Source organism: Notechis scutatus, chromosome 3, assembly GCF_049901735.1.
Source record: "Notechis scutatus isolate UNSWTSFEM ecotype Mainland chromosome 3, rNotScu1.2, whole genome shotgun sequence".
Classification (NCBI taxonomy): Eukaryota; Metazoa; Chordata; class Lepidosauria; order Squamata; family Elapidae; genus Notechis; species Notechis scutatus.
The window spans coordinates 8,738,288-8,751,903 of NC_142011.1; the positions used below are offsets into that span (position 1 = coordinate 8,738,288).

Consider the following 13,616-nt stretch of genomic DNA (forward strand, 5'->3'; position numbering starts at 1 on the left):
GAAGAAGGTTGAATGCTGTCATAAAATCAAAAGGTACTTTGTCAGAGTATTAGTTTATAAGTGTGCATCTTTAGGCAGCCACATTATTCTAATTTTAATTGTTATTTCCCCCCCTAAGATTTTCATTTGAACTGTACAGCTTATGTGGTACAATAAAGGTGTGTGTGTGTGGGGGAGAACTGCAGTGATTTCTCTTGACCTAATTTTTTTTTACATCTAAAAAACCTTTCTTTTTAAAAAGGAATGCATAGACTTTCTATAGCCTCTTTCTCTCTCTCTTCTATCATTATCATCTATTTACCTACCTACCTACTTACCTACCTACTTATCGTCTATCATTATCATCCATCTATCTATCTATCTATCTATCTATCTATCTATCTATCTAAGATATATCTGTCTATCTGCAGGATTTTTGTACCACAGCAATCATATGATTCTGGATGATATGGATTTCATCCAAAAAACAGGGAAATCTTTTGTAGTTTTGTTTCCTACAATCCTGAACATTTGAACAAAATCTTTTCTTTCTTTCTTTCTTTCTTTCTTTCTTTCTTTCTTTCTTTCTTTCTTTCTTTCTTTCTTTCTTTCTTTCTTTCTTTCTTTCCTTCCTTCCTTCCTTCCTTCCTTCCTTCCTTCCTTCCTTCCTTCCTTTCTTTGACTTCCCAACATTTTCACTATAAGTACAGATTAAAACCCTAGAGTGGTAGGATATGAGGGTTGGAAGGGACCTCCCAGGTCATTCCTCCCTTTCTTAGTGCAAGCATCCATTATACCCAACAGGAAACATCCAGTCCATTGAAAACTTTTGCTGTTTTTTAGGAAAACTAGACAGCATCTTACAGTCAGGAAAAGCATTCAACTTGAATCTCCTTTTAATTTGGTCTTTAATTTCCATTTCATTTCACCAGAGTAACTATTGTCTTGCCTGGCACTTACAGTGGCTGATTTGGCAAACCAGGGCTGTCTCAGGGTTGTTGGTTCTAGAACAGCTCCTTGTTTCAGGCTCACAAAAATGGGGAGGGAGGGAGTCAATCCTGATTAAACAAGAGACACCGAGAAACCTATTAAATGGACAGTATTTCATGTCCTGCCAGCAGACCAATTAGTTGGGCGCTATAAATTAAGAAAGAAGCGTCACGGAAGGCTATTTCCTAACCTCACCTCCTTATAAAAAACAAGAAACAGTTTCTGCTGTGTGATGGAAGCTGGCTGGCAATTATCCTTTGATTTCTGCAAAAATCCTTTCGTGAAGGGTAAAGCCAACCCTCTGGACGCATTCAGCTGCTTGTATCCCTCTGATCAAGGATCAAAGGGCCGTTGCAACCAAGGTGTTTGTCATAGCAAGTTAAAGTCTCTTTAAAACGGTCATTCCATCCAGAGCAAGTAGCTCCGTCGCTATGGCCAGGTGAGAGCAACCAGAATCACTTTTGACTAGCCTCAAGCAGAATTCCCAAAGCTGCTTTTTCTTTCTTTTCTCCTTGAAGACATTTCCCTTCTCATCCGAGAAGCTTCTTCAGTTCTGACTGAAGAACTGTGTCAGAACTGAAGAGGCTATCAAGGTTCCAAGTAATACATCCCATTCAGAGGTGGGTATTCAGCAAGTTCTGACCAGTTCTGGAGAACCGGTAGCAGACATTTTGAGTAGTTCAGAAAACCGGCAAATACCACCTCTGACTGGCCCCGCCCCCATCTATTCTCTGTCTCTGGAGTCCCAGCTGATTGGCTGGGTCTCCTTTTGTTGCTCTGCACAGGAGAACGGAGCTGGAAAGCAGGTTAGTGGGGTGGGGAGGGAATGGGATTCTGCAGTATCCTTCCCCTGCCACGCCCACCAAGCTATGCTCACAGAACCGGTAGTAAAAAAAAATTGATTCCCACCACTGATCCCATTAAATAATAAGTCCAAGGCAGGAAATTTCCTCACAGAACATTTGATTGAGACATATCAAATTGGCACGTTCCTGATGGAAAACTGGCTCTAAATTCCTGCCGGTTTTACACCCAATTAAAAGTAAAATTTTGTCACTTCCTCCCAGAGTCTCCAGTCACATGGTCCAATCAGCATACAGTGCAGTTGCTAGGTGACCTCAGTCTCCACCCTTCGAACACCTGCACCAACGTCCTTGATTCCCAGGGGAAAGAATTTTATTTTGGCTACAATACCCCAGCTATCTCTACACCACCACCCCTCCCTGGCCCCTTCACTCAGACTGTGTCAGCCTTGAAACCCTGAGAAAATAAACTTCCCTAGAGAAAACTACAAAAAAGAAAATGGCCACATTCGGCCATCTTCAGGGTTGACAGTCGCTTTTTGGACTAGAAGCAAAATGTCTTCAAGGAAAATAATAAAAGTCCAGTTTCCTTTTGAAAGAAAAAGTACCTTTGGGACAACCATGACCTGGATGATTGAGAATCTCCATAGACCCCCAAACCGTGACTTCCCTGACTTACTGTCAACTCATAAAACATTACTTATGCCTGTTTTAGTAGTTGCCATAAAAAGGGGGAGGAAGGAAATCTGGAAGAGTAGTGCAGCAGTTTGAAAGCGGGAGTACATTCCAACTCTTATCTTTAAAAGATTGTAACTAAAATACCATAGTTTTTGCCCGAGAATATATTTAATTGGAGAACGTGAATGATGACCCCCAGCCTGTGAATGGTCTCAATTGGAGAATCTAGTTGATGAGATACCCGGGAAGGAGGGGGGAAACAGGGTCACAGGGGACTGTAAATGACATATGTCAGAGTTGGCTTCATACAGGGCAGTGCCAGTATATCACCTCTAATGAATCCTTTGAAAGTTTTTGAAGTTTGGCTCGAGAATCATGATTTAATTAGAGCGATTGCCGGAATCCTGACACTTACAACCATTCGAAGTTATAACGGCACTGAAAAAAGTGACTTAGATTGATTTTTCATCATTAGGAACGTGGCAGCATTCCAACTTATTATAATTTGGATGCTTCGCAACTGGCATGTACTTATGACGGCTGCATTGTCCCGGGGTCACGTGATCCCCTTTTGCGAACGTCTGACAAGCAAAGTCAACAGGGAAGCCAGATTCAACCATGTTACTAATTCAACTATCGCAGTGATTCGCTTAACAGCCATGGCATGAAAGGTTGTAAAAGAGGCAGCAGACTGACAGAACATGTCCATGAACACCAACGAAAGACATGATTGAAAGACATGAGGAAGACTCTTTGATATCACAACATACGGACAGATTGAATCATAGTGTCAGCTGGGAAACTGTGACCATCCTAAACCAAGCCAAGTCCAAAAATTCTAGGGAATTTCTGAAAGTCTGGTACTCTGATAAATTAGTCATCAAATGACACATAGACATAAACAATACTATGCAAAAGAGACAGTCAACAAACCAAAAAGACCAAAACACCTCCCTACCTGTAATCAGCCCTTAAGCGTAGTACACAAAATGATCTGCTACCATGTCCTTACCAGTCAATGACTACTTCAGGTTCAACCGCAACAATACAAGATCACACAACAGATACAAACTCAGTGTTAACCGCTCCAAACTTGATTGCAGAAAGTACGACTTCAGCAACCAAGTTTGTCAATGCCTGGAATGCACTACCTGACTCTGTTGTTACATCCTCTAACCCCCACTCCTTTAACCTTAAACTATCCACTATTGACCTCACCCCATTTCAATCTTGCCTACTGTCCCTGTCCTATTGTCCCCATTTATCCATACCTATTTCCTGTATTCTTACTCGTGTTTATACTTATTCCTATTATCTTGTAAGCGATTGAAAAATCAAATAAATAAATAAAATAAAAATAAATAGATTAACTCCAAGATTAACCTAAGATCAACAATCAAGTAAACAATACCCCCAATCAAGGAACTGCCAAAGAAGCCAATAGTAAACAGACCAACCAAAGAACCTCTAAGACCACCCCAAGGGCAAGCTACTAGAATATAAACTGAGATCAAACCTCACTCCTTACTAATACTGATGATGTTCCCTAGTTGGGTAATGAAACATCTCCAAGGGGAAACAACCAAGCTCAGAGAACACCAAGGACCCCTCATTTCAACCCAGAGGTACAAATATTCTCCTTTAGTAGCTATCAATAACTTCGTACCCTACATAATAATCTCCCAGATGTATCTTTGGCTCTTGAGCACTCTGGAGGAACAATACTTTGGTCCCAACACAGTGTGGAAGAAATGCAGAGAAATTGCTTTTCTCAGGATTAACGGCACAGTAAATTAAAGCAGCTTTTAAATCGGAGTTGCATCTGCAGCATATGTAAGCAGAAGAGAATTCCCATAGATTCACAGAATGAACCATAGGAATGTATAAGGGTTGGAGAAGCCCAGAGATATCATCAAGTCCGATTTCCTGACAGCTGTAAAAGAATGTAGAGATGACCTTAGGATGAAGGACCCATTAAAGAAGATGAAATGCCAGCTAAGTTGGGGATAGAAGTAAGATCATGTAAAATGTTAATACCATTCTATAATGCATTGGTAAGGCCACACTTGGTATACTGCAATAATCCCGTTTTGGTCGCCATGATATAAAAAAGATGTTGAGACTCTAGAAAGAATGCAGAGAAGAATAACAATGATGATTAAGGGCCTGGAGGCTAAAACATATAAAGAACAGTTGCAGGAAGTGGGTATGTCTAGTCTAATGAAAAGAAGGACTAGGGGAGACATGATAGCATTCTTCCAATGTTTGTTTCCACAAAGAAGAGGGGATCAGGCTATTCTCCAAAGCACCTGAAGGCAGGACCAGAATCAATGGGTGGAAACTAGCCAAGGAGAGAAACAACTTAGAACTAAGTAGAAATCTCTCCACAGTGAGAACAATAAACCAATGGAACAGCTTGACTCCAGAAGCTGTGAGTGCTTCAACACTGGAAGTTTTTAAGAAGAGATTGGACAATAATTTGTCTGAAATAGTATAGGACTTCCTGCTTGAACAGGCAGTTGAACTAGAAGAAATCCAAGGTCCCTTTGATCTCTGATATTTTGTTATTCTGTTAAAGTGAAAAGCAAAAGAAAAAACCCTAAAAAAAACTCCACCTTGATTCTGTTTTGTATGAGACAGAGAGGCAGAGAGAAGATTATGCTATTATTCTGGAACTTTGCTGTTCTGTAGGTTGACAACAATAATGTTTTATGCCCAAAAAGGATGAATGGCTGGAAAAATTGATGGAAGTAGCAGAGATGGCTTTAATCAAAGAAAAGAATATATCTAACTTTCTTTCTTCTTGGAAACCGCTATCTGGACTTTGTGCTTGGGTTTTGGGAAAAAATGAAACTTTGACTCTGGATTTCACTCCCCGAACAACTGTATTGTTTAGTAACAAAAATTTTGGGCTCAATTGTGATCATAAGTCAAGAACTACCTATAACTTTCATTTTGATACAGATAGTCTCCAACTTATGACCGGTTGCTTAGCAACCATTTGAAGTTACAATCTACCTGAGAAAGGAGACTTACAACCCAGATCTGAAGTTTCAATGGTAGCTCTGCCCATTCAGGTGTTCACGTGACTGCACTTCATGCTTTTTCAACATGGCTGCATTTACAGCCATTTGCAACATCCCACGGTCACATACCCATGATTTATAACAGGGGTGTCCAACCTTGGCACTCCCAGAATTCCTCAGCCAGCTTTTCTGGCTGAGGATTCTGGGAGTTGAAGTCCACAAGTCTTAAAGTTGCCAAGGTTGGACACCCCTGATTTATAACATTTTTGCCCAAAACTGATATTTACTTCTGCCTTTGGGCAAAACCACAGCAGAATCAACAATGGGTTCGCTTAATGACCACCATGTTCCCTTAATGACAGCGGTGTTCATTTTACAACTGCCCTCTTCATGTAATGACCACTGCAAAAAAAAAAAAAAACTTGGAAAATTGTTTTACAAAAATTATAGTTTACAACCGTAACTGGCAGATCCATTGTGGCCATAACACAAGGACTAATAAGAGTATTTTCACGGCATGGTTTTGTGGCATCTAACAACTTTAAACAACAAGCCAAACCCCAGCTGTTCAGATTATAGGCGCTGTATCTCCCTTGCTCACTTACAGATTCTGTGCCAAATGGAAATGGTATCACTCTGGGCTCCGTCCTTGTAGTATGCCCAGATGGATATTTTATATTCGGTATTTTCTTTCAAACCAGGCAAAACGGAAGATGCCAAGTTTCCAGGAACAGATATCTGTGGGGAAAAAAAACCAAAGAGAATCAGCTGCATTTCCAGTTATTATAAAAATTAAACTGGGGAAAAAAATTAAAATGGTTAGAGTTAATCCTCGAATTGCAACCCATTCATTTACCGACCTTTCAAAGTTGCAAAAGCATCAAAAGAAAGGATTTATGGCCTGTGCTCGCATTTAAGACTGTGGGAAGCTCCCCTCCAAAGAATGAAATATTTGGGAGAAATACCAGGAGGCAGAATATTATATTTCCCTAAAAGAGAAATGGAGACATGCTCTTCAAGACAGGAGGCAAACTCAGTCGTTCTTAATAGCCCCCAGCAGATATTTTGTGCCCATTAAGAAAGATTGGGTCAGCCCAGAGGTGGTATCCAGCAGGTTCTGACAGGTTCTGGAGAACAGGTAGCAGAAACTTTGAGTAGTTGGAAGAACCGGTAAATACCACCTCTGGTTGGCCCTGCCCCATCTATTCTCTGCCTCCCATTGAGACCCAGCTGATCGGCTGGGTCTCCTTTTGTTGCCCTGCACAGGAGAACGGAGCTGGAAAGCAGGTTAGTGGGGTGGGGAGGGAATTTTGCAGGATCCTTGCCCTGCCACACCCACCAAGCCATGCCCACAGACTCAATAGTAAAAAAATGTGAATCCCACCACTGGGTCAGGCTATTTGCAAAACAAAAGAACTTCAAGGATGGGATTCAAATTTACATTCTCCTCCACCCAAATTCGAAGAACAGGACACGACCCTTTAGGACATAATAGGATTAACCCGCTACCATTTAGCAGAAGACACAGAGCTCTCTACATTGCACCATCCCTCCAGAACAGTTCACACTTCCAACTCACGGAATCCTATAAGATCCATCCACTCATTCAACCATTTGTTCAGCTGACTCAGAACTGCTGGTTGGTTCATCATTAAACTTTCTTTCCAATCAGCCTCCATTTTGTTTTATTCCTGGCTTGGACCTAAACCAGATCAATGGTGTGATTCAAATTTTTTTTACTACCGGTTCTGTGGGCATGGCTTGGTGGGTGTGGTTTGGTGGGCATGGCAAGGGAAGGATACTGCAAAATCCCCATTCCATCCCCACCCCACTAACCTGCTTTCCAGCTCCGTTCTCCTGTGCAGGGCAACCAAAGACAACCCAGCCGATCAGCTGGGACTCAGGAGGCAGAGAAGAGATGGGGGCAGGGCCAGTCAGAGGTGGTAATTGCCGGTTCTCCAAACTACTCAAAATTTCTGCTACCGGTTCTCCAGAACTGGTCAGAACCTGCTGAATGCCACCAGATGGATTTTCCTTCCAACACAACCATTGCAGCATCCCCACATATTCAAAATTTGGGCACTTAGCAACCAACATGTAATCACGACGGTTGCTCACCATTTGCGACCTTCCCAAGGGGGCTTCAAAGCGGGAAACCGGACTCGCTTAACGACTGCATGATTCAATTAACAACTACCATGATTCCCTTAACAACGGTGGCAAAAAAAGATGTTGTAAACCGGGAACGACTTGTGTGACAAGCACCTTGCTTAACAATGGAAATGCTGGTTCCCCTCTTGTGGTTGTAAGTCGAGGACTTCCCTGTATTCTTTTAAGAAAATGTATTTTTGGATACCTACCTAACCAAGTGATTGGCATGACGGGAGAAATGCAAGAGCTAAATCCCCACAGGAACATTTGAAGACCAAAATACTCAGAAAACCCATTTCATCGTTTCGCAAACTTTAAATAGAACTTGGACTGGGTTTGAGTTTGTTCTTCCTTTCGCCGTTGCAACTTTTTAGAATTAAATCGTCTCCTGGTTCTTTTGATCTAACCCAATGATTATGAATTTGGGAAAACAGATACACCCTCCTTTTAGTTGCGTAGTTCTTTATGAGTACTTCAAAAGCAAAAACAAAACCAGCAGAATGTCTTAATTGGGTCTTCTGTGGCGGTATAAATTTAGACAGGAAAAAAATTTCAAAGGAAAGCAAGGCCCTTTCCTGACAGGTAATTCTCCAATAAAAATCTAGACCTGTCACTTTCACCAATCATTTCCTATGGTTTGTTTGGCTAAAGACTGCAATCGATCTTGGGTGCTTTCCAGAGACCGCATCAAATAAGCAGATGGAACGATATAATAAAGCGGGAGGGGGGATGTGCGGAGGAATGTTACCCCCCCCCGCCCAACCTCAGCTCTGCAAATAGGATTATCTGAAGGGGGGGGCTCCTATGAAAGGCTCTTTTGCCCCCTCCCCAGCAAATGCTTCTGTCTGCAAATGATATAAGTTCCTTCTTTCTGAAGCATCCAGCATTTTAAACAGGCCGTCTGACATCTTGAAATGGTGTGACAGGCCTCAGGAGGGGAAAGATGCTACTGAATTTTCCTATCGTGACAAGGACAGGTGTGAAAACGTGAAGCAGGGGATTGGATTGCATGTGCAGAATTGTGTGTGTGTGGGGGGGTTCCCAGGTTGCTCTAGGAGTGGGACATTTTAAAAAGGAATTAATAGAAGAGAATATTTCTTGCTCAGGGTTGGACTGTGGGGGTTCTTGGTGGTCTTGGAGCTCGGTGGCTTTCTTCCAGAGGTTTCATCACCTAACTAGGTAATATCATCAGTGCTGGAAGGGAGGGGCGTTTGTGGCAAGGAGGAGGAGGAGGACTACTGAAGGGTCCTTGGTGCTCTCTGAGCTTGGTGGTCTCCTTGCAGACATTTCATGACTCACCCAGGTAACCTCATCAGTGCTAAAAGGGAGGAAAGGAGGAGGAGGAGGAGGAGGAGGAGGAGGAGGAGGAGGAGGAGGAGGAGGGGAGGAAGGGAGCGGGAGAAGGAGAATTGTGGGGTCCTTGGTGCTCTCTGAGCTTGATTTTCTTACAGACATTTCATGACCCAACTAGGAAACATCATCAATGCTAGAAGGAAGGAAGAAAGGAAGGAGGAGGAAGGAGGGAGGAAGGAGGAGGGAGGGAGAGGGAGGGAGGAGGGAGGGGGAAAGGGGAAGGGGAGGAGGAGAATTGTGGGGTCCTTGGTGCTCTCTGAGCTTGATTTTCTTACAGACATTTCATGACCCAACTAGGAAACATCATCAGTGCTAGAAGGAAGGAAGGAAGGAAGGAAGGAGGGAGGGAGGGAGGGAGGGAGGGAAGAAGAAAGGGGAAGGGGAGGAGGAGAATTGTGGGGTCCTTGGTACTCTCTGAGCTTGATTTTCTTACAGACATTTCATGACCCAACTAGGAAACATCATCAGTGCTGGAAGGAAGGAAGGAAGGAAGGAAGGGAAGGAAGGAAGGAAGGAAGGAAGGAAGAAGGAAGGAAGGAAGGAAGGAAGGAAGGAAGGAAGGAAGGGAAGGAAGGAGGGAGGGAGGGAGGGAGAAGGGGAGGAGGAGGGAGGAGGAGAATTGTGGGCTCTCTGAGCTTGGTTGTTTTCTTGCAGACGTCTCATGACTCTACTAGGTGACGTCATCAGTGCTAGAAGGGAGCAGTAGACCAAAGTCTCTCTGTCTAGATACAAGTGGTTTGCTCTATCAGTGTTGGTGGGAGTGTTCTTGGTGATTCTCCTTGATTAGGCTGTAAAAAGGAACTGCAGGGATGGCTCAGGTTGAAAATCCACCTATGGACATGTCCTATAAAACCCCCGAGACCTCGGGGACTTCCGGTTTGCCAGGCTTCGGTGGCAGCAGGGATTTGCGATCCTGCGCGATCCCTGTTGTGCTAGCTGTCTTGGTGCCTCCGATCTCGACGGGTCTGGAGGATAAGGCTGCCCCGTAGAGGCAGCCGAAGACAGGGGGATCCGGATAGGGGTTTGGGGGTATCGCAGACCCCCTCCCCAGCCAGCAAAACCCCCTTCTCTCAAGGCGGTGGAGCGGCGGTCAGTAATGGCCACCACAAAGAAGCCGGCAGCTGTACAAGACTGTACAGGAGGAAGAAGGAGAAAGTTTTGAAGTGAAAGTTCTTTGGCTGAACCGGGATCTTAAGATACATCTAATATCCTGAAAACCACGATTTCTTGAACGATACTTTGTTTCCAGAGGAGATTTTTACAGCGGCGAATGGAAGTGCTGAAAGGGAAAGTTTACTCTCCTTCCCTACGGAGTTAACAAATGGACATTGAAAAACCTGCTTTTTTATAGAAGGTAAAAATTTAAAGCTCTTTGTTACAAGTGGGAAGGGAGAGGACAAAAAAAAAATTATATTAAGATCTTGTTGGAGGAGAAGCCTTGAAGATTTTGAGACTAGAAGTTAATTGCAATAAGGCTTTAAAATACAGACTGGGTTCTTTTTTTAATTGATATTACCCCAGGAAGAGAAAGTGTAAAGGGAAGAACTTTGTGCTCTGTTTGGACTGTTTGATGACTCTGGGACTTGGGGGAACTGCTTTAAGTTTTGAAACATCTTGGTTGTTTTAAGAAGAAGAAGAGGGTGGGGGGAGAAGAAAAGGTTTATAATGGCTTTATCTGTTGATGAACTAAGAAAGGAATATGGAAAAACAAAGAAAGAAGGCAAGGACGCTTTGGGAGAAGCCTTTCACTTTTTAGAAAGGGCGCTTGCTATTTATCAGCAAACACAACAACTGATGGAGAAAGAAGAAGAAGAAGAAGAAGAAGAAGAAGAAGAAGAAGAAGAAGAAGAAGAAGAAGAAGAAGAAGAAGAAGAAGAAGAAGAAGAAGAAGAAGAAGAAGAAGAAGAAGAAGAAGAAGAAGAAGAAGAAGAAGAAGAAGACATCTTTAATGAATCAAAAAGTCTGATTAAGAAAGAAAGGAGAAAGAGAGGAGGAAGGAAAATGAAGGACTTAAGACCTAAAAAAACACCCAAGAAAGAGAAAAATAAGATGCAAAATCAATACAATGTTAGAAAGCAAAAGAAAAGAGGAATACAACAGAGAGGGGAAGCTAAAAAGGCGGAGGTTAGGAGAGGGGGGGGTAAAAAGGCCAGGTGGGATAAGAAAGGAAGGGAAAGGGGGGCGGGGAAGCCACAAAGGTATGAAACAAGATGGGAAAAAGCAAAAAAATTTTAGGGATAAAGAGTAATGTATAATTTAAAAAAAAAAAAGATTCTGCAAAGTACATAAGATAGTATTGTAGTATTTGTATTAGAAATAGAAAATTAGAATTTGATAAGATTTAATAAAAGATTAAAAGATTAAAATGCTTAATAATGATAGATTTTAAGATTTAATAAAATATTAAAGGGAACGTTTAAAATATTTAGTTCAATTATAGAGTTTAATTGACTATTGTGTTGATGTTATTATAAACTTATTATTGCAGCATTTGTTTTTGAAATAGATAATTGGAATGTTATAAGATTTAATATTTAATTATGTACTTAATTATTTTATAGATTTACTATTCTCTCTTTTTCTTAAAATTTAGTAGGTAGAATGTACTAAGCAGAATCAGATTGGGAACTAGGTGTTATTTTAAATGTCAATTTAGGGGAACGATAGAAAGGCATCATACTTTGATTAGTGATTTCAGGAGAAATCTTTTTATTATTATTATTATTATTATTATTATTATTATTATAGGGAATGAGATAAATGGATAATTGGAAAAGAATGGACAAAAGATACAAGTATAATGATTTAAATTAAGATGAAATAAATAAAATAGAATTAAGAAGAGTGAAAAGCGGGGAGAAATTATATAGAAGATATAGAATGGTAAATAAGATAGGTAATGGTATATAAGATGAGCATGAATTTAATTGAAGTCCGTATAAAGAAAGGTAATCTGGGGCCAAGCCACTTTCTAAAAAGAAGTTTTATGTTTTTGTGTTTTGTGTGTTTATGTTTGTTTGAGAATTAATAAAACCTTGGAGGAATGTTAGATGAGAATAATTGTAAACAAGTCAGAGGGAAATATGAATATGATGACTATAAAATGGATAAATATAGAAAAGAAATGTAATTGAATAAGAGTAAAGAGAAATAGTGAGAAATTTGTTAAAAGATATTTATGTGTCCATATGGAAATGGGATAAATTAGAATTATGTTGTATAAAATAATGTTTTATCTGCCTTGTAAAAATTTATAATGGAAAGAGGTTTTATGTTTTCAATGTTTAATGATGTTTTGTTTGTCTTTAAAATTAATAAAATTTGTCTCAAAAAAAAAAAAAAATCCCCGAGACCTCCAGATTTCTTTCAATGGGATTTTGTACCTCCCGTTCTGCGTCTTCTCCAAGCACGTTCCATTTGATCTGGTAAAGAACCACGTCAGAAGCTGCGGATGCTTCCCATTCCAGTTGGACCTCACTTCTGGAGAGCTCGGTGACCTTCAGCTGGCTCGGTGGGGGCACCTTTACTGGAGGGGGAAGCGGGGGAAAGGGAGGAACAAGTGAAGACCATCTCAGGTTCGGCCCCACATTTCTCCACTACCGAAAATCTCAGCCAACCTGCATCCCATGCGGCAGAGCAGATGGGGAGGGAATCTCGGCCTCTTTAACCAGCATCTTCTCCAGACACCAAAGGATTTTCCAGACCTTATTTTGTCTGGAATGGAAGGCCCGGTGTGTAATACTGAACAACTGCAAATTAAAGACTCATTATTTCATTTTAGCAAGGCCAATCTAAGCTGGCATTTTCCAAACAAAGTGAAAATCCAGGAGAAGTGTTGAAAGAAGCAGTAAGTCAAGGAGAAATTGAAGAGGCTGGACAGTCACTTGTCTGAAATGGTATAGGCAGGGATGGGATTCAAATTTTTTAACAACCGGTTCTGTGGGCGTGGCTTGGTGATCATGTGACTGGCTGGGTGTGGCCAACTCAACATCACTCACATCGAGGCACGCATCTCCCCGCCTGGCCTCTCATGACTGTGGGGATGCTGCAACAGTCTTAAGTGTGAAAAACGGTCATAAGTCACTTTTTTCAGTGCCATTGTAACTTTGAATTGTCACTCCACACAAGCAAAGTACCAGCTAAAGAGGGAAAGGAAACTCCAGAGAGGTTTCTGAGACAGGAAGTCTAGTCCTGCCAAGAATGTAATAAGGGTTAACAGAGAGGCAGTTTCTGTAATTCCTGCCTTCCTTACAGGATTAGGCCAGTAATTTCTTCCAAAAACCGGTTCTCCGTACTGCTTAGAATGTTAACAACCGGTTCTAGAGAATAGGTGCGAACCGATAGAATCCCACCCCTGGGTATAGGGTCTCCTGCGAGCAGGGGGCTGGACTAGAAGACCTCCAAGGTCCCTTCCAGCTCAATTCTGATCGATGGACAAATCTGTGGACATATTCAACAATAATTCCAGAATTACAGTCTAAACTTAAAAAAGAAAAATCCCAGGAAAGATATCAGAGTATATTCATGAACTGGAATAGAGCATAGTAACAAGATCAGCCAATGAATAGGCATAGCAACTAAGTCAGCCAATGACGACTGTTTGGAAACTGAAACTAGAAGTAGCCTAGGCGTGGCT

The 13,616-nt window shown here is 41.6% G+C and overlaps 1 protein-coding gene across 1 annotated transcript in view; it reads right to left on the bottom strand.

Annotated features, from left to right (window-relative positions):
* Positions 1–13,616, bottom strand: part of COL20A1 (collagen type XX alpha 1 chain) — a 198,119-nt gene that overhangs the window by 127,572 nt on the left and 56,931 nt on the right. The window contains exons 17-18 of the mRNA XM_087959166.1: positions 12,364–12,506; positions 6,082–6,214 (exon numbers count right to left, since the gene is read on the bottom strand). Of these exons, the coding sequence (XP_087815292.1) occupies positions 6,082–6,214; positions 12,364–12,506 (276 nt within the window). The remainder of the gene's footprint in view (positions 1–6,081; positions 6,215–12,363; positions 12,507–13,616) is intronic.